A 24,105-nucleotide genomic window follows, 5' to 3' on the forward strand; every position below is an offset into this window, starting at 1 on the left:
CATTACTGTGTATATATTGTGTTCTAATGCTTGTGATGTTTGGCACTAAAGATATGGACTTTGTTTTTAAGGTTGGTAAATGGTTTGCAGCAATGTTTGCCTACTTGAAGCAGATCCCGCGCTACCTTATACCATGTTACTTTGATGCCATAATGGTTGGAGCATACACCACACTCTTGGAATCTGCATGGAAACAAATGTCTAGGTAAACAACTACTAAAAACGAAAGAGCTAATACAGACAAATATGGACATACAGTATTTTAGCCCCTTAAAGTGGTTGTAAAGATGTTTTTTTCCTCTAAAATCATAAATATGTTATACTTAACTGGTATTGCAGAATGGCTTTGAACTTCCTCTTCTGGTGTCTCTTGCTGGTGCTGCCCGCTCCTTTTCTTCTCTGTCTACCTCCATAACAAGCCACTTGCTATGGGGGCACTAGTGTGGGCTCACTCCCCAGCCAGGCTGTGTACATCCATAGGTGCGCACAGTGTGGCTCAGCACTACCCCCTGCTCCCTCCTCACAGGATTCGACTGACAGCAGCTTAATCCAATGACTGCCACTGCTGCCTCTGTATCCTGTGGGGAGAGAAGCAGAGAGCAGCGCTGATGCAGATGGAAACAGCACTGGATCGAGATAGGACTCAAGTATTGCAGTGGAGGGCGCTATAACAACTGGAACATTTTTACCTTAATAAAGGGAATATATTAAAGTGGTTCTGAAGGCAGAAGGTTTTTTTTATTTTAATGCATTCTATACATTTAAGATAAAAAACCTGCAGTGTGCAGCAGCCCCTCTCAGCCCTCCTAATACTTACCTGAGACCCATCTCAATCTATTGTTGTTGCACGAGAGCCTCGGCTGTCTAGGACTCTCCCTACTGATTGAGACACAGCAGTGGGTGCCATTGGCTCCCACTGCTGTTAATCAAAGTCAGTGAGCTAATAAGAAGAGGGGGGGAGGGGCTGAGCTGCGGCTCCATGTCTGAATGGACACACAGAGCAGCGGCTCAAGTACCCCCATAGCAAGCTGCTTGCTGTGGGGGCAGAAGCGCCAGGGAGGGACCCAACAAGAGGAGGATCTGGGCTGCTCTGTGCAAAACCGCTGCACAGAGCAGGTAAGTATGACATGTTTGTTATTTTTAAACAAAAAAAAAAGAAAAGACTTTATTATCACTTTAAAAAATGCCCTGCCTTTACAATTATTTTAACTTATTCTAGAATTCTTGAAATCATTTTTCAATTAAATGAATGTAATTACCTTGAATTTATTTTTGTATTGAGTTACCCCATGGCACCCTATACTGGAATATAGATCAGCAGTGGGTGGACCAAGTAAATAACTTTTTTTAAATCTGTATATTACAAAACATACCAAATGAGGGACCATTGGGAGGCGCAATGGAAATCCATTAACCCTACAGATATACAGTATCAGTGTCACGTTCCAAAATAAGCAAGTTCTGAAATTACAAAATGATTTGAACTGCAGTTCATGAACTTTGTGGGCACAACTTCAACAGATAAGATAAAACACAAATTTAATTGATACATGATGTAAAATCTACATTAAAACAACTACAATTAAAAACATAGTAGCATTCAGCACCATCTACAGGTAGGGGTGGTTAGGTTTTGGACCACCACCCCTACCTGTAATTGGTGCGGAGTAACTTTTTTTTAAATCTGGTCCAGTCACATGATCCTGTAGCCCTGGCACCCATGTAAGGCAGTGTTTGACGATATCTGAGGCGTGACATCACCCACCGGCTCCCATTGCCCAGACGTTCTCTGTGCTCCCTCCTTTTCCCTGCAGCATCTACTCTCTGACATAGGGGAGCCATGGCTGTTGAATCAAGTGACTGGCCTGGATATCACTTGCAGCTAAGGAAAACCACTGTACACACCCACCCATACGTTTAAAATACGGTATCTATAAGTAGCTGAATATTTATAAGGCCGAAGTATTTCAATTTTATATTCATAAGCCTTTGATTTGTCCCTTTCTTTAGCTTTGTACAGAACGGGTCCACATTTGTGAAGCACTTGGCTCTGGGATCAGTGCAGATGTGTGGAGTTGGCAGATTTCCTACCCTGCCAGTTTTGTCTCCCTCTCTTCCAGATGTGCCCTATCGAGTCAATCTCATAACACAGGAGAAGGAGCAGTGCTGTCCTTCATTAGCTGCTGGTAAGCGTTCCACTGTATATAATGGCTGGATATTTAAGCAGAGGTTAATATCACATCACTGTGTGTGATTAAAGTGGAAAACCTTTACCTTTGGTGATTCAGGGAAGTCTGGTGTGGGACATCCCAGATGATCAGGATAGGGACCCAAGTGTAAATATTTTTCACTAATAGTGAAACATTTTTCAAAAATGAATGCGTTCAAGTGATATGCTTGGTCACACGAGAAAACACACTGCACTAAAAGCCAAAAGTCAAGATCAGTGCACATCAGACTACGATGGCATAAGATAGGCAGTCAAAGGTAAGTAAATATTACTGTAGACTCATGGGCATGTTTTACGATCAGTAAATAATTAGATTTTGAGCTCAATGCTAGTAGAATCTCTTATATATAGTTTACATTGGTCTTAATTTCTCTTCCAGGTCTTCCACATTTCTCTGCAGGGATTTTCCGTTGCTGGGGCAGAGACACATTCATTTCTCTGAGAGGGTTACTGCTAATCCCTGGACGCCACATTGAGGCCAGGTTAGGGACGATCCTTGGTTTCCAATAACGGTTTACAGTAACCTATATCATTTTATACTGTTTTCATATTTTTAAGTGTAGACAAAATACACCAATATTTTATTCCAATATAACAGAAACAATACAAGAAAAAAAATACAAAAAAATACAGATGTATAAACCCTAGTACTTTGTCTCTGGCTGGGTTAACTGTATTAACCACCAATAGTCACTTTGACCAGAAAGTGAAAACACATACACACTCTACATATAACATTATAGGAGGATTTATTTTGGGTTGTTCTTTTGCTGGTAGGTCATGGTAATAGTAAGAAATATATACAGCTACATTTAAAAAAAATTATATATATTTTTACTATTTTGTGCCAGTTTTCCTTTGATAATAAAAATCAATCCACTATCATTTACTACCTAATAAAAGCCCAATCTATCTTGAGAATAAAAAGGTATATTCCACCTGGATACACTAAGTAGTTGTGATGGTACAGTTTTACTAACACATGTCAGTCGCAAAACAGTGTTCAGGTATTTACAATTTGTTTTACCCTCTGTAATAAAGAGATTAAAGAGCTTGTTGGTTTATTGTTGTCTTTATACCTTCAGGAACATTATTCTCGCATTTGCTGGAACCCTGAGACATGGACTCATCCCCAACCTTCTTGGTCAGGGCACCTACTCTAGGTATAACTGCCGTGATGCTGTGTGGTGGTGGCTTCAGTGTATACAAGATTATTGCAACATAGTTCCCAACGGCAAAGAGATCCTCAAGTGTCCAGTCTCCAGGATGTACCCCAAAGATGATTCTCCTCCTACAGCTGCAGGGACAGTGGTAAGCTTTTTTTTTTTTTGTTTGACATTTTCTCACCGCAATTTAGCTTTAAATAAGAAAGTAATGACAGAAGAGCAGCTTACAACTCACTTATAACTATATAACTTAGAATGAATTCTTTGTTACACAACTCTTCAGTTAGGAAACAATCAAATGTGTGTGTATAGGCCCTGTACAGACTGCCTGACTGCATGCCTCTCTTACCCCCCGAATGACAAAAATCACAATTTTTAAAACATTTTCCGCTTGTGAAAAATGTTTTTTACACTTTAAAAATATATTTTTATTTATTTATTTTTTTTAAACAATTTTTTCTTTTTACAAGGGAGGGAGTGAGGGGTTTTGGATGAAATATCAAGGGTCTAAACAGAACCCTGACATCTTACCTTTGAGAAAGAGAAATTAATTGAGGACATAGATTCTTCAATTCCGTTCTCTGTAGCCTCCGCTGCACTGAAGGTGAATGAACAGAAGACATAGGCTGCTCAGTCATGAATGGGCACAGGAGTGTTCGGTACCGATCGCTCACGGTGTCCAATTCAGAAAAAGAAGGGGCCAATTCAGATGTGGGCACCCCAAGGAGGGGGATCATTGGCATCCAGCAGCTGAAAGCCGGCGGGAGGGAGATGGGGAGAAACCAGCTTACAGCTGCTGTAGGGAGAGACAACACAGTCATTCTTTATTTGTCCTTCCGTCCTGCTTCACCAACCCTCCTGCTTTCCAGGCCCCCCTGTGTGGTACCCCCCTATCAGTGGCCCTGCATTTATGCATCACTGCAACAGAAAAGTATGTAACTGCATGCTTATTTTTTTTACTCTCGGATTTACCAAACCAATATGAGGTTTGTGTTAATGGCCCCTTTTATGGAGTAAAATTTCAGGCTCGTTGGCACCTGAGCGTTTCTGCCACATTGCATTTTTAGCGCATTTTATTAATTTTGGCACTGAGCCTAGAACGTTTTTGTGACAAGCGTTTTTGTGTGCTTTTTTTGCACATTTTGTCATGCAGAAAAAGAGCAGCAAAACATGTGACTGCTAACCGCGTTTGGGGTGCCATGAAGAAATGATCTCACCGCAAGTACGTTGTATCCCTTTGTGCATTGTTTGCGCGTTTGGAGAAATATGGGCAGAAACGCGCATTTCTGCCTGCATTTCTGCTACATCCAGATGTGAACAAGGGCCTCAGATTGTAATCAGAATCAGTCAGATTTTTCAAATTTAGATATACAATTTATGCCCAAATCCATTAAAATAAGGACTGCCATGATTCTGGTCTTGAAAGTATGGTATAGGGTTGCTTGAAGGTGGTAACTTTAAATACAAAACATTCCACACACGTGTGTGTATACAGTATGTTACGTCTTAGAAATACACTGTGGTATTCATTACTGTTACAGAATTGTCTGTATTTTTATATAGGACCAGCCACTCTATGATGTTATCCAAGAGGCTTTGCAGCGTCACGCTCAGGGAATCAACTTCCGAGAAAGGAATGCTGGACCTCAAATAGATCGGCACATGAGGGATGAAGGTGAGTGTATTACAGCAAAAATTACTGTATAACGTCTGTTATTTTTAACTCTATTTCAGCTTTCCTTTCTTAATATTCTTTAATATTGGTTTGCAGGATTTAATATCACTGCAGGCGTTGACCCAGTGACAGGATTCGTGTTTGGCGGAAATAGATTAAACTGTGGCACCTGGATGGATAAAATGGGGGAGAGTGAAGGTGCCCGAAATAAAGGAATTCCAGCATCACCAAGGTACATAAATCCCCATCTGCAGTACATGAGATTTTGTCATCTATTCACAAGGAAAGATTATGTTAAGCTTTGATGTCCATGCATCCTAATACTAGAAGGAGATTTACTAAAACTGGCGCACTCAACATCTGGTGGAGCTGGGTATGGTAGCCAATCAGCTTCTAACTTCAGCTTTTTCAATTAAGCTTTGACAAGAAAACCTGGAAGCTGATTGGTTACTATACAGAACTGCAACAGATTTTGCACGCTCCAGTTTTAGTAAATCCCCCCCTAAGAGTCCATAGACTTTCCTATCCAGCACACGCATTTTTTTTCTTTTTCAGTATGTTAAAGTGTTATTAAAACCTGAAATGCAATATACTGTATATATAGCAGCATACATTACTACAGGAATTACCATGTTTGCTTTATGTCTGCTGCCTGTCACCTGTTTACATTCTGCCTTAGAAGGTTCTCTGTATTCTGTATCTGTTTTGAGGGTGGCTACACCGCTTTGCAGGGTCCCACACGGCGCTCCCTAATGTGTATGCCTCTGGCTTTGACACGCATGCACCTTGTTAATAATGCACTATGAATAAGGGTAGACATGTGACCATAATGTGGTGACTAAAGTGCATTCATCTCAGCTTGGGACAGAGGCAAGCATGTGCTGAGCAATCAATGAGGATTAGGGACCATCTGTATAGCTAACTTGGGCGAGGGACCGAATACTGCTGATGTGAGCAGTCATGTAACCTCTCCCTGTCCAGAGGTTCAAGCAGCAACATTAATCCACAGGAATTGAGTGTCAACAAAGAATAGATTGGGGATAAAGCCTCAAACAGTATATGCTTTAAAATTCCTTGGTAACTTTAAAGTTAAATTGAAAAACGTATTTCATGTTTTGAATGTGTGTCACACAGGCTTAGGTCAGACTGTATGCTATAGAGGTGTAGTCTAATTGCCTGGAGCAGCACAATCAAAAACTGCAGTCAGCTGATACTGCGGGTATACAGAATGTAGATGAAGAGTGTGGAAAGCAGAGTTAGTATGCTGGGAACAGCACCACTAGGCTGAAGATCCTGACCACAGCCATAATGCTGAGACTTTTTATTTTATCCGATAATCTAGATATATAACTGACAAAATGAACTACAGTTCATGGACTTTATAGGCACAACCAAACGTAGTTCAATAACATTATAAAGCTTTATTGATGCACAATGAGGAGTTTAAAAACATAGTAGCATTTTGCACCCAAAATCATTAGGAGAGATGGCCTAGTACAAATCACCCAACAAATCTAATTACAGATTGAAGAGCTAACTGGTATAAATAGTAGGAAGTTCTACCACCCCTTTACAAGTGGCTCAACATGTTTCGCATATTTTGCTTCCTCAGGAGCAAAAGGTGCTGGTATAGAAATGCTACTTAAAAATAGAAAAGAAGGGGATGGATAATAATGCATATATAATAGTATATAAATCATAAACCCCACTATCAACTAGAAAAGGTTGCATATAGTTGTTCCTTGCACTTACAAATGGTATTGACCAAAGCCAATAACCCATGTAAGGTATATACCTCACAGGGAACCATAGACACAGACATTTGAAGTGCACAAAAGTGGCACTTCATTCACACCACTATACAGCAGCGCAATGCACTTCTGTACAGCATGCTGCAATAAAATGCAGCATGTCTGCATTTTATTGTGGCTCGCTACAGCACAGCTCTGGGCTTTGTTGCAGTGTGAATAGGACACACAGAAAACAATAGTATTCTGTGTGCCTTAACAGTGACCAGCATTTTACAGTGCAGTAAAACTCCAGTCAACACGCGTGAATTGGCCCAAAGGCATTTTGAAGAGCGTAAGGCAGGGTTAAAACCCATCAGTTCTTTTTTGTCATCTGTGTTCCTATCTGGAAGATTTCTCTTCACTTACTGTCCCCTAGCCAACAGGAAGTGAAAGAAAATCCCTTCAAAGTGAGGGAATCCCTGGATGTCACCAGAACTAGTTTCTCCATTGGAAAATGTCCTTTCTATTCCTGTTTCCATGGCAACCAAAATTTTGAATTTTCTTTCACTCTCTCCTTTTTTGATAGTAGTAAACAGGAGAAATAGAGAGGATAATACTTCCTCATAGGAACTAAAGCCCCATACACACGGGTCGAATATTGTCCGAAATGAGCTGGGACAGTAGATACTGGCTGACATTCGACCCGTGTGTGCAGTTACTTTTTTGCCAGAAACTCATTTCACGATTGGCTTCTGTTGAACGATTAGTGCTGACCGGTGTGTCCTGGGGGGGGGGGGGGGTTGGCAGTCCAGTCCCACTGTCGGAACACAATAGCTGAGCAGGGAGATTGCTGTACTAACATTGCATCTTTAGTACAGGTTCTCCTTGTGAGCTCCTCTGAACAAAAACAAAAATAACCGTGTGTACCAGGCTTAAAACATGACAGGTGTTTTATTCCATCTCCACTCTAAACAAAATAAAATTAAAATGGATATAGTTTTATTTGAATTTCACAAAACATTACACGAGGGAAAGGATTTTTTTTTTTAAATATCATTGGACTTGACTTAAAACAACTTGCTTTTGTAAAAATAAACAATCTTATGCTGGTGTGGTAAGTTGAGCTTTAAGGCCCCTTTCACACTTATGTGACGCGATTTTACCGCGCTTTTGTGACGCGATTTTGCCGTGACTTTGCAGCGATTTTGAGCAATGGCTCAGGGCTATATACCTCAAAACGCATTAAAATCGTGCCAAAGTAGTGCAGGAACTACTTTGAAGGCGGTGCGACTTCAAAACGCATTGACATGAATGGGGCTCATTGAAAATAATGGAAACCGACTTGTCATGCGATTTTACGTTCCAAAATCATGGGACAAGTCGCACTAGTGTGAAAGGGGCCTTAGTGTATTTCTGACAGATAATTTAGGGGCATAAATCTGATTCTATCTGCTTCTACCAGCAAAACCAAGAGGGTAGACCTGATACTGAGCATGAGCTAGCAGGTCTCTAGGATTGCTTGCCATGAGGCCACTGGAAAAGAAATTCGAGTTTTGTGAAACAGTTCGGTTTTAAGAGACAGGAAGCTTTCTGTGAACGTAGTGAAAGACTTTAAAATAAATGTTGCTACCGAAGAAAAAAAATTCCTATTGAACTGACATTTCTGTCTTAAGATTTCATGTACACTGGCAGCTCCTAAACTTGAGTTTAGGAGCTTTTGGCATTTTTTTGCCAAAGCTCCAGTGGAGGCCCGTCCATTGGGGGCGCAGGGGCGCCACCCCCCCTATCTATGCATCCGGCCCCCTAATCTACATGCAGGCCCTGGACGCACGGATTCCAATGGGGTTTTTTTTTTTTTTTTAAGCACTTGATTAGAGCCAGAGGCTCTAATAGGCTCCAAAAAAGGGTGCTCTTGGGGCGCAGAGCACTGCGCCCTGAGCCCACCCATTTGTGTGACAATAGCGAATGAATATTCGCTATTGCCACACTGATTCTCCTCCCGGCCAATCAGAAAGTGGGTTCTCAAACCTGTTTCCCGATTGGCTGAAAGGAGAAGGCATGCTATTGAAAAAGAAGGGGGGAGGAGACGGCCGCCGAGAAGGGACATGAAGGAGCCTGAGGGGGAAGCTGCCGCCGCCTGTCATTCTAGAGGTACAAGGTAAGTAAACTGGCGGGTGGGTGAGAGAGATGTGGTGGTGAAGGCTGGAGTGATATGGGAGGGGGCAGGTCCATCTGCCGCCCCCCCCCAACTGATGGAGCACCAGCCGCCACTGTCCTAAACTCAACTTCATAAAAGCCTATGTGTCCATGTACACATAGGCTTTTAGCAGAATTGATTAGCTGCCTCCTAAGAAGAATCACGTTCAGAATAGGAATGCTTTGACCGCCGGCCGCAAAAAAAATGTGGTTTGCTTTTTTTGCCACGTTTTGTGTTTTCCTACAACTGCGGTCAGGGTAGGCTAGTGTACATGTAGCATAAGAAGGAGTTGGAGCTGCACGATTAATCGTTAAAAAAATGCAATCCAGCATTTCCACAAATCAGTGCAGAGCTTTCTCTCTTCACAGCTGACAGGTGTCAAAGAAAGAAAAAAGAAAACAGCCAGCAAAGAGAGATAAGGAGAAACATTGTATTATTTTGTTCTTTTAGCTCAAAGGGATGAACTTCAGTCTTTAAATGAGGTCAGTTTAACCACTTAAAGACTAAGCCTTTTTCTGACACTTGTTGCTAACAAGTTCAAATCAGTATTTTTTTGCTAGAAAATTACTTAGAACCCCCAAATATTATTTATATATATTTTGTTAGCAGAGACCCTAGAGAATAAATGTTAAATCTAATGTGACACTGTATTTGCGCAGCGGTCTTTCAAAGACCATTTTTTGGGAAAAAATACCGTTCAGTGAATTAAAAAAAAAAAAAAGGTACAATAAGGTTAGCCAAATTTTTTTGTATAATGTAAAATATGATATTACGCAGAGAATCCTGAGAGAATCGTGATCTTTATTTTAAGCAAAAAGAAATTGTGAGTCTCATTTTATCCAGAATTGTGCAGCTCTAGGAATAATAAAAGTTTTGATTTGGACATGCTTCTTCTGCTAACTGTTTTGTCTTCATCTCTTCTCTTATAATGTGTATATTTGGCTTCTGCTTACACTTTATGTTATGCTACTGATAAAAAATATACAGAGAGCGCACCAGCCTAGCACATTACCTTTGTAACAAATCGCTTTAATAAAAACATATACATCATACTCCCAAAGTTGATAAAATGACAGGCAAAAATAAAATTGTAAGTCCACTGTAAGTCACCACGGAGCATGTCCACTAATGCAAACTGTGGTAGGATGTAAACCTCCAAAAGTAGCTTACGCGTTTTGGGGGTGTCCCCCCTTCCTCCCCCCGAAACATGTAACAATTTTATGTTACAATATGTTTTTATTAAAGCGATTTGTTACAAAGGTGATGCGCTAGGCTGGTGCGCCCTCTGTATATTTTTTTCTCTTTAGACTTGTATCTGGGTTTCCCCGACCTGTTGGGAGTGGCAGTCGTGTTTCCATAGAATTAAGTTGCATAACAGCCCCTCAAGCGCAGGAGCATCTGTTTTCTTTTCTTCATTGTTATTCTACAGATACTTGGTTTTCTTGATGCTTAAAAAAAATGAATTACCAAAACTCATTGTGTTTCTTTGAAATGATTGAGTATTATGTTTTATTGTCCTGACAGTGGATTCACAGTCCACCCAAAACTAAAAAATAGATAAGTAACTAATTTGCAGTTGGACCTCCTGCATCTAAGTGCTGTCATAGATACACAGTAGGGTTGATTTACTAAAACTGGAAATTGCAGAATTGGGTGCAGCTCTGCATGGTAGCTAATCAGCTTCTAACTTCAGCTTGTTCAATAAAGCTTTGGTAATAAAACCTGGAAGCTGATTGGTTTCTATGCAGAGCTGCACTAGATTTTGCACACTCCAATTTTTTTAAATCAACCACATAGTGTGAAATAAGTTGTTTCATCTTCAGGATTTGACAGCAGGTGGTTTTGTTTCAACCTTTCAAGACTTGTAACACTGAGATGTAACCTCCTGCTCGTACTTTGTGAAGAATATATAGTAATATTTAAAACAACCATGTAGATGCTTGACTTTATTTCCTATGGTGCATTAGTTAATAAAACTACAGAACAAGCCTGGTTATTACATGTCCCCGCTGTAAATTACTGCACTTGTCTGCACTACTAGTGTGAATACAGCAGGTGGCGATGTTTCATTGTAATTTCTTATTAGGGATGGATCTGCAGTAGAGATTGTCGGCCTTAGTAAATCTACATTGCGCTGGTTAACTGAGCTGAGTAAGAAGAATGTGTATCCATACAAAGGAGTCAAAGTGCAGAGAGAAGGTGAGAAATTGATACAACTTCTAACATCCAGAAGAATGTATAGTGTGCTATATATTTCCTGCTTTCTCATGTTCACGTTGTTATTTTTCACTAAAGTAATTAGAAGCCCTGTTTAACCTCCCTGGCGGTATGATTGTTTCCGATTTTAGGTGCTGAAAGCGGTACAGTTATTTTGCATGTAATTCTTAAGAACGAGCAGCCCAAACCAACTATTTACATATGATTTTTTTTTTTACTGTGCGTTCTTCTTTATAACATCTCGAGTATGATAAAGTTTGAAACACAAAATCATAAATTATAATATAATAAATAAGTTAAAGTATGTATGTATGTGTGTGTGTGTATGTGTATATATATATATATATATATATATATATATATATATATATATATATATATTCATATATATATTGTGAAAAATAGTCTGGTGCGCTACAATTATGATGGTGAACAATTGTAAATCAAAACATTTCCATGTGAATATCCTTATTTACATATAAACTAAAACAAGGTGTATAAACGTGAATAAAGTCCAAAGGGAATAATTCATTCCAAAATAAGTGATAAATAAGTCCCAGTGTTCCAACTCGGTATCCAAAAATATTGAGTGTAGAAAACGTGAAAAAAATTTAAACTGGCTTTGGAAGTGATTTTCCAGCAAGGAATGTGACAGTTTCCCACCACCTCTTGAATTTACTTCTTACCAGAGAAAGGTAATATAAAGGGCATAAATAGGTAATGGTCGATCCAGGGAGAGCCTCTTGTGACACCACAGGTGGGGGTGAATCAAGTACCTTCACCTAATATACAAATAGCCTCTTACCAGATTCCAAATAAAGGAGGGCTTTAAGGTGTATATTCTTTGTCTCCTGCACCTAGGGTAGTGAAGGAAGAGGATCTCCTGGCACATACACTCGATTCAGCATCCAATGGTATTCCACATATGAGACAAGAATAAGGAAGGCCAGAAATAGTGCATTATCCCCCAAAATGTTTTATTTAAATGGTTAGAGCACTTACATTTATGACGAATACAAATGCCTGTATGGATCGATGCCAGCGGTTGTCTGCAGTACAAGCCGCGGTATAGTGTGTGCTAGGTCTTACTAGTAAGTGTCTAGGTCTTTAATAAACATTGCAGTCAGCATATTTCTTTCCTTCATATAAGCCTTTGACTCAGAAAACTTACTGATGGGTTGGTGCTTCTGTCATTTCATTTTTTTTTTTTTAAGTTTTTTTAAAGGCATTTTTTTTTTTTTTCACTAAGTCTATATCTTCCACCATTAAAAAAAAGACAAAATGTTATTGTCTTGTATCATTTCTTTAATAGTTTACAACACATGCCTATAAAATATATGTTTAGATATTGTTAGCAGAAATGTCAGTTAACACATATGCAAGAAGTCTCATTGCGTTATGTTCGAAGTGTTTTTATTATGGTTGCAACATTTGAGTTGATTCTTGTTTCTGCTTTTTAATTCAGGGAAAGAGTTGTTAATAGCTTTCTCTGAGTGGAATCAGCGCATTAAGGATCATTTTGAGAAGTACTTTTATGTCTCAGACGATCCTTCTGACCCCAATGAACAGCGTCCAGATCTGGTTCACAAACGTGGCATTTACAAGGACAGCTATGGAGCCTCCAGCCCCTGGTGTGACTACCAGCTCCGGCCAAATTTTCCTGTGGCAATGGTGTTGGTAAGTGTGAAATGTATGATTTCATTTAGATGATATAATACCTTCGGTTTGCTAAAACACTGCCTGGCCAATAAAAAAGTTGCCACCTGGAATTAACTAAGCAACTAACTAAACTAAGCATGCAATAACTATTCTTTTGAATAGTTACCGTGTGTGCCCAAAGAATGAGGTCAGCTGACTACCTGAATATACTGAATGACCAGGTTATTCCATCAATGGATCTTTTCTTCCCTAATGGCACGGGCAAATTCCAAGATGACAATGCCAGGATTCATTGGGCTCAAATTGGGAAAGAGTGGTTCACGGAGCATGAGACATCATTTTGACACATTGATTGGCCACCACAGAGTCCAGAACTTAACCCCATTGAGAATCTTTGGGATGGAGAAGGCTTTGCGCAGTGGTCTGAATCTCCCATGATCAATGCAAGATCTTGGTGAAAAATTATTGCAACACTGGACGGAAATAAATCTTGTGACATTGCAGAAGCTTATCGAAACAATGTCACAGCGAATGCATGCCGTAATCAAAGCCAATTAAATATTAGAGTGTGTGACCTTTTATTTTGGTGGCGACATTTTTTTTTTTTTTTTTGGCCAGGCAGTGTATATTCTCCAGGTTCATTCACATGGAAATACATGATTTCTCTTTCGTTCATTGACGGACACAGCTCTTCATCTTCTTTACCGTAGGGTTATACTGCCACCTACAGGAGTAGGAAACGAGGCAGAGAAAAAGCCTAAACACACCTATGGGGCAGACCCTGAGGGTATACTCCCACTTCCTGCTATGGGTATTCAGTTTTTCTTCTGCCTAGTCAGGACTAAGGACCTAGTTCCTTGCTGGGATCTTTGGTCCTGGCAATTTTTTCTTTTTACATGGAATTTTTTCCTCTTTTTATTATTTTGTTCCTGTGAGAGCTACGGTCAAATGCTGGACTGGGCGACGAACTGGATAACATAACATAGATCCTTAGGGTCCCCCCCCCCCCCCAGTCTGGCCAGCGAGCGCGTGCAGACTGCAGCTCCGCGCTAGGCCGGCCACGACATAGCCCCCGACTGGATGGGGATTGGCCTGTGTGTTAAACATCTCGCGAGGGCGCATACGTACTGGCTTCGGCCTGAGTCGCAGTGTTTCCTCCTAGCCAACAGCACCCACATTAAAATGGAGCGGTGTCCTGTAGGGAGCAGTGCCCACCCTGTTCCTGATGTGGTAAGTAGCTGTCCTCCCACTACCCCTGGAGGGTTTTGGGGTGGACGTGGACCCCTCCCTGGGATAGTCGGACCCCCCCCCCCCAGCCCCTCTAAAATTTCGGTCACTGTGGGTCTGTGGATCCCCCCCCCTTCCCTGGGTGAGGTTATAAGCTGGCTGTTGCCACGTGCTCTTAAGGGGGGCTGGTTGAAGTTGCTGCTGACCAGGGGGCTGACTGGGTTTTCCTGGGGCGCAATGAGGGGTTGAGCAGGGTCCCCTGCCACCCTGGGGGCTGGTGAATAGAGCAGGGATGTCCTCTGGGCGTCCTCTTTGTGGGATCGCAGTCAGCGGCCTCCCCCGATTATGTTTTTTGGGGTGAGCTTAGTATATAGCGACCCTACTGGGTCTGTGTTTAGCACCCTGAGTGCTCAGATAGTGAGGATGATTCCTCTGCTCCTATAGCCGCGCTTAAATAAGCGGTGGTGAATGCACTGTTTGTGTCAGTGCGTAAAACTAAAAATGAAGGTTGCGGCTGATGCCGGGTTGGATTCCAGGTCAAATTGAGCTACCTTCACTCCAGTTGAGGAGTGCCACTCCAGCCTTTACAGGTCCAGTTAATGGGAGGGCAGAGGCTCTGGCCCACCATATGTGGCTGTGGCTGGTTCGGCGATTAGGCCGGTAAATACCATTGCCCTGGTGTCGCAAATTCTGACTAAGTGGGCTAAGATTTTATGCCGGGACTTTGAAGAAGAAGCAGCTCTCCTCTGCCTTGGTGGAGCTGGTGGATCAGTTGGTCCAAGGGCTACAGTTTGTCTATGATGCCTCTTTGGATGCTGCTCTCCTGCTTTCTAGACTGTCTGTCTCAGCAGTGTTCCTGAAGGCTCATTATCTGGCTGAAATACTGGTCTGCGGACCAGGCTTCTAAGAAGGCCTCGTCTGATCTTCCATTTGTGGGGGATCACCTGTTTGGAGCTTCCTTGGATGACATCATCAAGGGCCCCACAGGGGGAAAGAGTACTTTTCTTCCTCAGGCTTCCAGGGGTAAAGAGTCCCGTCGCAGATGGGGGCCCTCCTTTTTGGCTCACAAGTGACTTTTTCGTCCCTCAGGGTCTCAAGACAAGGGATCCAAGTCCTTTCGGGTCTCCGCATGGGGGTTCCAAAAAGTCTTGATAGGGCAAACCACGAGCAGGTGCTGCCAGACCTGCGGATAAGAATTCTTCCGCATGAAGGGGCGCCCTCACCTGTATCTGGGGTGGGGGGACTTCTTCTCTGCTTTCCGGATCCGTGGACCTCCCTGATCCAGGACAAGTGGGTCCACAAAGTCATTTGCTCTGGCTACAAGATCGAGTTTTGATCATATCCCCTGGAAAGGTTCTTCCCTTCCAACCTGCTCTTATCCCTAGACCGCTTAAAGGATCTCTATAGGGCGGTGCAAGATTTGTTACTTCAAGGAATGATTGTCCTGGCTCTAAACTTGGAACATTTTTAAGGTTTTTACTCAAACCTGTCTACAGTACCCAGAAAGGAGGGCAAGGGGCGCCCAGTACTGGACCTCCAGGCGCTAAACCGCTTTGTGCGGTTACAGAAGTTCTGCATGGGGTCCATGCGCACTTGGTGGCGTCCCTACATCAGGGGGATTCCCTCGCCTCCATGGACATCAAGGATGCCTACCTTTACATCCCAAGATGTGTTGCCCATCAGCGCTTCCTCCGCTTTGCCGTGGGCCAGGAGCATTATCAATTTGTGTCGTTACCCTTTGGTCTCGCTTCTGCTCCTAAGGACACACTTACCTAAAGGTGGTTTCTTACCAGGAGGAGCATCTTCCGCTTGAGCCTCCTTAGTGTGCCTGTCTTCAGAAAGATTGGCAATTTAAATTGGTCAGTGTATATCCATATGTTCAGTGGAGGAAACACTTTGTGATTTGCTGGCATCTTTTCACCTGAGGAGACATTGATGTGGACATGGAGTGAACATTGCTTGTGTAAAACTGGAGCACTCAGAATCTGGTGCAGCTGTGCATGGTAACCAATCTGCTTCTAAATTCTGCTTGTTTGATGAAGCTTCGACAATAATACCTGGAAGCTAATTGGTTACTATTCAGGGCGTCACCAGATGTTTCACTCTCCAATTTTAGTAAATCCCCCCCTTTGTTTCATTTTTAACACATTTGACTTTTTCTGGTACTGTGGATATATATTGAACACATAATATTTGCATGTACTGTGTTGCACATTACCTTTTAGTGCACAGTATGTATTAAGATATGATAGCTTTGTAATATTATTATTGCACTTAGTTTTTTGTGGAGGTTGTGGCGCTGTATTTTATTGAGAGTTTGTTTTTCCACATATTTAGGGGTTTATAATATAGCTGCTGATTTATTGCACTAAAGCCCCCGAAATCAGCTGATACAGTCTACTAGATACCAGCCGACATTTGGCCTGTGTGTACAGGTCCTTGTTTGAGAGAAGCTGATCTCACGTTGGGCTTCTATCAAAAAAGCATGCTGGAAAACCAGCAGCCGATCGTCATTCAGTCAGCACTCTCAGCCAATGTCTGCGAGCGCTGATCAGTGTGTTCTGGCAGGGGAGCCACCCCCCTGTCAGAACACAAAATCTCAGCAGGGAAATCACTGTACTAACATGTACTAACTCTTTGCAAGCTCCTCAATTTTGTTTTCGTTCAGCCCAGCGGGCTTTGTGTGCCAGGCTTAACACTCATTACTCAACATCAATATTCAACGATTGTTCTGTCCCTTTTACGTGACTTTATTGACTCGGCCAAGTTGGAAGTGGATGTGCACATAGGTTAGCAATGCTGAAATATTGGACAACAAAAACAGGGAGTACAAATCCTATGAAAGATCTGTTCCAGGGAGAAGAGAAAGCAGTATGTAAGCAAGCAAATGTGGATTTATTATTGTGGAAGAATGTTGGACTAGAATGAGAAGAGAATGACTCCTGGTACAGACTGGTAACATTGATAATAATAAGAATTGTGGATGCAGGGGACGCAAAGAGTCTGCTTACATAATGTGGAAATATGGCATCCCCATGTAGTATCATTTTACAACTGACATACAGAAACAGCTTTTTAAAACATTAACATATATAGGTTATATTTTTTACATCACATTTTTACATCTTTTACATTTTTATCTGTTAAACAATTGTGAATCCCATACATTTTATAAAGCAGTATTCTTCTATTATCCCTGAGGTTGCATGGTAATTGCACTACCTTTTCCCTTGTAATAATGACCCTTTTATGTTCCCCGAGGCAGAAGTATACGAGGCAGATGTGAAACATCACATAGATGATTTCTTTCTTCTATATTTCTTTCAGGCACCAGAGCTTTTCACTCCTCTTAGAGCCTGGATAGCTCTTGAAATTGCACAGGAGAAGCTATTGGGACCTCTAGGAATGAAAACTTTGGACCCAGAGTAAGTGTTCCTGACATAAACAGTATTGTTGCTTTGTTGACCGTATTTATCAATGGATTCTAAAATTGATCTCCTATCAGAATGTTTCAGTTTAGATGAAAGGAGGAGACAAACGGCAACAAAAAACAATTCTATAATATCTATCTATCTATCTATCTATCTATCTATCTATCTATCTATCTATCTATCTATCTATCTATCTATCTATCTATCTATCTATCTATCTATCTATCTATCTATCTATCTATACGGTGTATATAGACTGTGTTCCTGTTGGAGATCTTCCCTCACTTCCTGTCCAGGCCACAGAGCTCACACCTGGACAGAATGTGAGTGTATATCTCCCCATTGAGGAAAGTCAGCAATACAACTTGAGAAAGTCTCGACACTATCCAAAATGAAACGCTTTTTCATTTTTATACTTTACCCCCCCTTTGGGCCCAGGGCACATATCTCTGCAGTGGGTACTAACTTCAAGCTTTCACTGAATTGGGCCCAGGGCACATATCTCTGCAGTGGGTACTAACTTCAAGCTTTCACTGAATGGCAGGGTATTTTTATTTTTGAGAGGACAAATATTATTTATCATTACCTTGTGATTAGCTGACAGATTGATTTCTTGGAACAATCACTTTACTAATTTCTAGTGGGGAATCACCACCTGCATTATGAAATTTTTTTTTTCTTTTCATGCATAAGGCTGGTCATAAATGGGCAAATGTCAACTTAAGAATGTCAGGTAGTGTGTCACAAGTTCTGGTGCAACCTGGCCAGTTATGACAGACTTGCACAAGCTGTTTACTACATACTTCCCTACTTTTAGTGAAAAAAAAAAAAAGGAAAGGAAAGATCTGGTCAAGCAGAGATACAGTCTTTGTTTAACCCCTTCACCTCTAGAGCAGTTTTTTCATTTTTTGCACACATATAAAAATCTGCATTTTTGGCTATAAATTTTCTAAAAGCAAAGACTCTGTAAAAAAAAAAAAAAGGGGGTGCAATTTTTTATGTTACACGATATTTATGCAACGTTTTATCAAATGCATATTTAAAAAAAAAAAAACATTTTAGAATGTTTTGTGCAAACGCACAATATAATGCTCAATTTTTTGTTAAAATATAGACGATAGCATTAAAGAGGTTGTAAACCCCCCAAAAATTATTTTTTTCTTTTTGTAACCTGCAAGAGAAACACATATTGAGCTAGTATGCATCGCATACTAGCCTATTATTAAATACTTACCTTAGAATGAGCCCCCGCCGTGCAGTCCGCTTACCTGGATGATGGGCAACATGTCCAGTCGCCCGTCTTCCGGGATCGCGGCATCTGGCCATCTGATTGGCCGAAGCTGCGGTGACGTTACTCCTGCGCGCGGGAGCCGACAGTCACGGCACGGAGCACTGAAGGAACGGCACGAGCGGCCGTTCCTTCAGAGCGCATGCGCCAGTGACGTCACTGGCTGCATGTAAGGTAAATATCTCCTAAACGGTACATGTTTAGGAGATATTTACAGTACCTATAGGTAAGCCTTATCATAGGCTTACCTATAGGTAAAAGTGTCAGAGGAGGGTTTACTTCCTCTTTAAGTAAATAGATACCAAACATGTCAAGTCTTAAAAATGCATGCACCTGTGATATCATGAAAACCTGTGGTACCTAAAAAGCTCCTTAGGTGACACTTTAAAAGCCTCTAGGGCTCATCATTTTAGAAGTTACTTTGAATTATGGCTCTAGAATTATTGCTTTCACTTCCATATTCGTGGCAATACCTTACGTGTGGTGCAATTACACGTATATACATGTGCCGCATTTGCATTTGAGGGAGTGAGCAGGGCAGTAGGGGTTACGTCTATTTTTTTTAAATAGATTTTATTATAGTTTTTTTAATTTATGTTTTTAAATTTACCTTTATTGCTATCACAATGGGGTTCACAAATCCCCATGTGATAGCATTGGGCTGGTGACAGGTACTCTTTATGTAGATCTTTGGGGTCTATTGGACAGTGCTCGCACTGTAAAAGTGATATGTATAGCCTCCCAGATCACTTTTACATTACAAAAGAAGATCAAATAAGTCATAGGGCTCTTTCACACGGTCCGCCTCCGTAGGCGGATCCGTGTTGCTCAGCGGGGATCGATCCGCGATCCCCGCTGAGCCGGCGGATGCCAGCTCCGTCTCCGCTTGCAGAGCGGAGAGGGAGGTGTCTCAGCCCCCGCTGCCCTCTATGGGGGATCGGATGAGAGCGGACCGCTTGTCCGCTCTCATCAGATCCGATCCGATTACTGAACGGATGGAAAAATAGAGTTTCCATCCGTCCAGATTTCACGCACAGGATCGGATGCGGATGGCAGCGGGTGTCAGCGGAGGTGTCTCTGCTGACACCCGCTGCCCCATAGAGCTGCATGGAGGATCCGATCAGATCCGCCTAAAAAACTGACAGGCGGATCTGATCGGATCACCCGTGTGAAAGAGCCCATAGTCTTTTTTTAGGGGGACAATTGGAGAAGCTGAGGGAAATAGCCAAAGCTTTAATTCATGTACTTGACACCTTGGTAGCAATTAACTGACACATTACCTTTCATAGAATGTACCACATTGCACTATTTGTACTTTGTGTGAACGCTAATGAATTATTTGCTTTTTCAGTGACATGGTATACTGTGGAGTATATGACAACGCTCTGGATAATGATAATTACAATCTTGCAAAAGGTTTTAATTACCACCAAGGACCAGTAAGTTCAATGCTAAATTAATTTACATTGAGATGTATCCATGCTGGGCAGATTCGTGAACTGTGTTTTTTTTTCTTTTCCAGGAATGGCTCTGGCCCATCGGGTATTTCTTGCGTGCCAAGCTGCACTTTGCAAAGCTTATAGACCGTGAAAAATACCATCAAACAGTGGTTTTAGTGAAGAATGTTCTGTCCCGTCACTACATACACCTAGAAAGGTGAGTGAGATAAGGTTGTGTTCTCATCAGATTTCTGTCCAAAAATCTTTATTTAGCTTTGGCTGCAGATTATTTACAGCAATTGCTACATCAAATCATCAGAACAAGGAGAGAAAAATCTCAGCCACCACACACCATACAAGCCCAGCCTGTAATTGGTGAAAACAGCCTCAGTCTAATTATATTCAGACCGTACCCCCCCCTCCGACGTGTTTCGCCCCACCAATGGTGTTTAGTCACAGAGATAAGCTTACCTCCATGACTAAGCCCTGTGGGTGGGACGAAACATGTCGGGGGGACGTGACCTGGATGGAGTTAGGTTGGGGCTGTAATCAAGGCAAACAAAGAAGGACGGGGTGCCCAAAATGACCAGTGGATGAAAAGTCTGTGTGTAACCTCAGCAGCTCCGATGGGGACACCCTGGGGCTGTAATCACGTATTACGTGCTGGGCTTGTATGGTGTGCAGTGACTGAGAATTTTCTCTCCTTGTTCTGCAGATTGCATGGAGTGATGACTCCTAGCCTGACCTGAACCCTCAGTGGAATACACTGAATGGGGAACATAGATGCCATACATACGGTTCTGAATTACTAGTATAGGTGTTGGTTGTTTATATTAGGCACAGGGAGTAGAAGAAAGGTTTAAGGTGCTGGGTCTCTTTGCTCAGGTTAGGCCTCATTCATACGGGTGATAATGCCTGTGTAGCGTCGATGGGCCATTTATTGCAACATTTCTGACTTCCAGGCGTTACGTGCAAGCAGCCACTTGAAGTCTATTGGAACGCAGTGGCTGCATGGACACAGTCATTCATCCTATTGTGACAGGCATGTGAGTTCAGGTGAGCTGTACTGAACACACAGCGTGCATTCAGGGCCACTCACCCACATGTCTGTCACATTAGGATAAGTGGCTGTGTCTGTGTAGCCTCACAGTCTTCAGACTATATGCACATCATCTTCTGTGTAAACGAGGCCTAGGGCCGGTCCTATCTTTCTGTTTTTGTCCGACAATCCTGGCTGTACTGCATTGAAATTCCAAGCAGTGGTGTCAGTCCTGCCTGAGTTCTTCTCTACTAGTTCACACAGCAGGACAGGGGAAGTTTATTGCAGTAGATGCAGCATTATCCGCTCAAATAGAAAGTTCATTGGATTTCTGGCAGTTAATGAGTAGGTATTTGTCCATGTTTGCAGCATTTAGAGATGTACTGATCCTGTTTGTTTTTATTTTTCCTAGATCTACACATTAAATCTAAATCTAAGGCTTCGGTCACACTGAATCGGACTTTGAAATCGCCAAAAGATTTCAAAGTCGCATGTCAGTGCGACTTCAAAGACATCTGTGAGACTCCATGCACAGATTTCTATGCAATCCGCACCTAAACTTGCAAAAAGTAGTGCAGAAACTACTTTCAAAATCAGTGTGACTCTGAGGGAGTCGGAGTCGCACCTATTTGACCTATTTGACCGCTTCTGTTTCGGACAATAGGGTGCAACTTGTCATGTGATTTGAAACTATCAAATCATATGACAAGTCGCACCGGTGTGACCAGGGACTAAAGCCTGGTACACACTATCAGTTCTGTTTTGTTCAACCCGCTGGGTTGAACAAAAAAAAACTGTCAGCTCCGGTAGGAGCCACTGTACTAACAATCCGATATTAGTACAGCGATCTCCCCCGCTGAGATGCTGTGTTCTGACAGGGGGACAGGGGGGACAGCCCTCCCCACCAGAACACCGCGATCAGTGTTCTCAGCCATTGGCTGAGGGCGTTGATTGGGGGCCAGTCGGCTGCTGGTTTTCCAAACAGCCAGCTTTTGTCGGACCGGCTGCCATACACATGGGCCAAATGTCGGCCGGTTTTTATTGAATTGGCTAATGTCACCCGACATTCGGCCCGTGTGTACGGAGCTTTAAACTTGGTCTAAAACGTGAGCATGTCCAGTTCCCAACAACCAAACTGATTAATATTATTATTGAATTTAGGTGGGTCTACTTCAGCTAAGAGCCCTCAGAGGCTAATATGGTCCTGGTCATATACTACACTAATGCTCGGTTCACAATGGGGCGGCTTCAAAGTCACCCAACTCTAAAGCCACCCCCTACACCGCGACTTCAGCACGGCTTGCAAACGACTTCATTAATAGAAGTCAATGCAAGCCAATCCGAAGTCGCCCTCTAGTAGTGCAGGAACCTTTTTTTAACCACTTTACCACCGGAGGATTTTCCTGCTTAACGTCCAGGCCACTTTTTGCAACTTGGCACTGCGCGACATTAACTGACAATTTCGCGGTCATGCAACCCTGTACCCAAACTAAATTTTTTACTTTGACAGTTAAAAAATATCCAAAAAATGCAATTTTGTCATATATTTAGGCCAAAATGTATTTTGCTACATGTCTTTGACAAAGAAATTCTCAATGAGTGTATTTTTAACCGCTTTAAGACCAGAAGATTTTACCCCATTCCTGACCAGGCTATATTTTGCGATTCGGCACTGCGTTACTTTAACGGACAATTGCGCGGTCGTGCGACGCTGTACCCAATTAAATTGATGTCCTTTTTTCCCCCACAGATAGAGCTTTCTTTTGGTGGTATTTGATCACCTGTGCGATTTTTAATTTTTGAAAAAAAGAGCGACAATTTTGAAAAAAAAAACAATATTTTTTACATTCTGATATATAACATTCCCCAAAAAAATGTATAAATCAAAATTTTTTAACATTTTAGGCCAATTTGTTTTCTGCTCCATATTTTTGGTAAAAAAAAATCACAATAAGCGTATTTTGATTGGTTTGCGCAAAAGTTATTGCGTTTACTAACTACGGGAAAGATTTGTCATTTTTATTGTTTATTTTTTTTACTAGTAATGGCGGCGATCTGCGTTTTTTTTTTTTTATGCGGGACTGCCATATTGCGGCGGACAGATCGGACCCCTAACTGACATTTTTGACACTTTTGGGGGTACCAGTGACCTTACTACAGTAATCAGTGCTATAAATATGCACTGTTACTGTAATAATGACACTGGCAGGGATGGGGTTAACTTTATTGGTGATCAAGGGGTTAAATGTATGCCTCATGCTTACTGACATGTGTGGGGGGAGGGGGTTGTGTGACACAGACACAGATCGCAGGTTCAGCTATGCTGAATCCTGTAATCTGTCACTGTCTGTCACAGAGGAGATCCGCCCGCTTTCCTCATTCGATCCCCGACGATCGGGGAAGAGCGGCAGTGATGACCGCCTCTCCTCCCCTGGCCCAACTCCCGCTGTGTCTGAGAGAGGGGAGAGTCTGGTGATGTAGGTCTACGTCGCCAGACCTTAACGAGCCACTTTGCCGCAGTAGCAGCACAGTGAGAAGTGGTCAAGTGGTTAAGTTAGAAAGGTTCCATTGCACTGAATAGGGCGCGACTTGTCAGGCGACTAAGTCGCCCCAATGTGAACCCAGCCTAAGGCTTCAGCTTGTCTAAGAGCAGTGTGAACAGCAAGCTTTGACAAAGCATTTGTAGAGCGATCAGCAAACTTTGTTGAAGCTTTTAAAGTACCATTCACCTCCACTTTTTAATTGTTGAACATAGATCCTAATGGGAGCATTGATTGCCACTTTAAACAAGCTGCTAGCAGGCTTCA

At 42.0% G+C, this 24,105-nt stretch overlaps 1 protein-coding gene across 6 annotated transcripts in view; it reads left to right on the forward strand.

Annotated features, from left to right (window-relative positions):
- AGL (amylo-alpha-1,6-glucosidase and 4-alpha-glucanotransferase) overlaps positions 1–24,105 on the forward strand; it is a 170,558-nt gene that overhangs the window by 144,755 nt on the left and 1,698 nt on the right. For all 6 annotated transcript variants that reach the window (XM_082265874.1, XM_082265872.1, XM_082265873.1 and 3 more), the window contains exons 23-33: positions 72–205; positions 2,011–2,186; positions 2,610–2,712; positions 3,316–3,541; positions 4,960–5,071; positions 5,168–5,303; positions 11,085–11,197; positions 12,681–12,892; positions 17,429–17,526; positions 20,172–20,259; positions 20,343–20,476. In XM_082265874.1, the coding sequence (XP_082122000.1) occupies positions 72–205; positions 2,011–2,186; positions 2,610–2,712; positions 3,316–3,541; positions 4,960–5,071; positions 5,168–5,303; positions 11,085–11,197; positions 12,681–12,892; positions 17,429–17,526; positions 20,172–20,259; positions 20,343–20,476 (1,532 nt within the window). The remainder of the gene's footprint in view (positions 1–71; positions 206–2,010; positions 2,187–2,609; positions 2,713–3,315; positions 3,542–4,959; positions 5,072–5,167; positions 5,304–11,084; positions 11,198–12,680; positions 12,893–17,428; positions 17,527–20,171; positions 20,260–20,342; positions 20,477–24,105) is intronic.

The sequence above is a fragment of the Pelophylax lessonae genome (assembly GCF_965119305.1).
Source record: "Pelophylax lessonae genome assembly, chromosome: 8".
Classification (NCBI taxonomy): domain Eukaryota; kingdom Metazoa; phylum Chordata; class Amphibia; order Anura; family Ranidae; genus Pelophylax; species Pelophylax lessonae.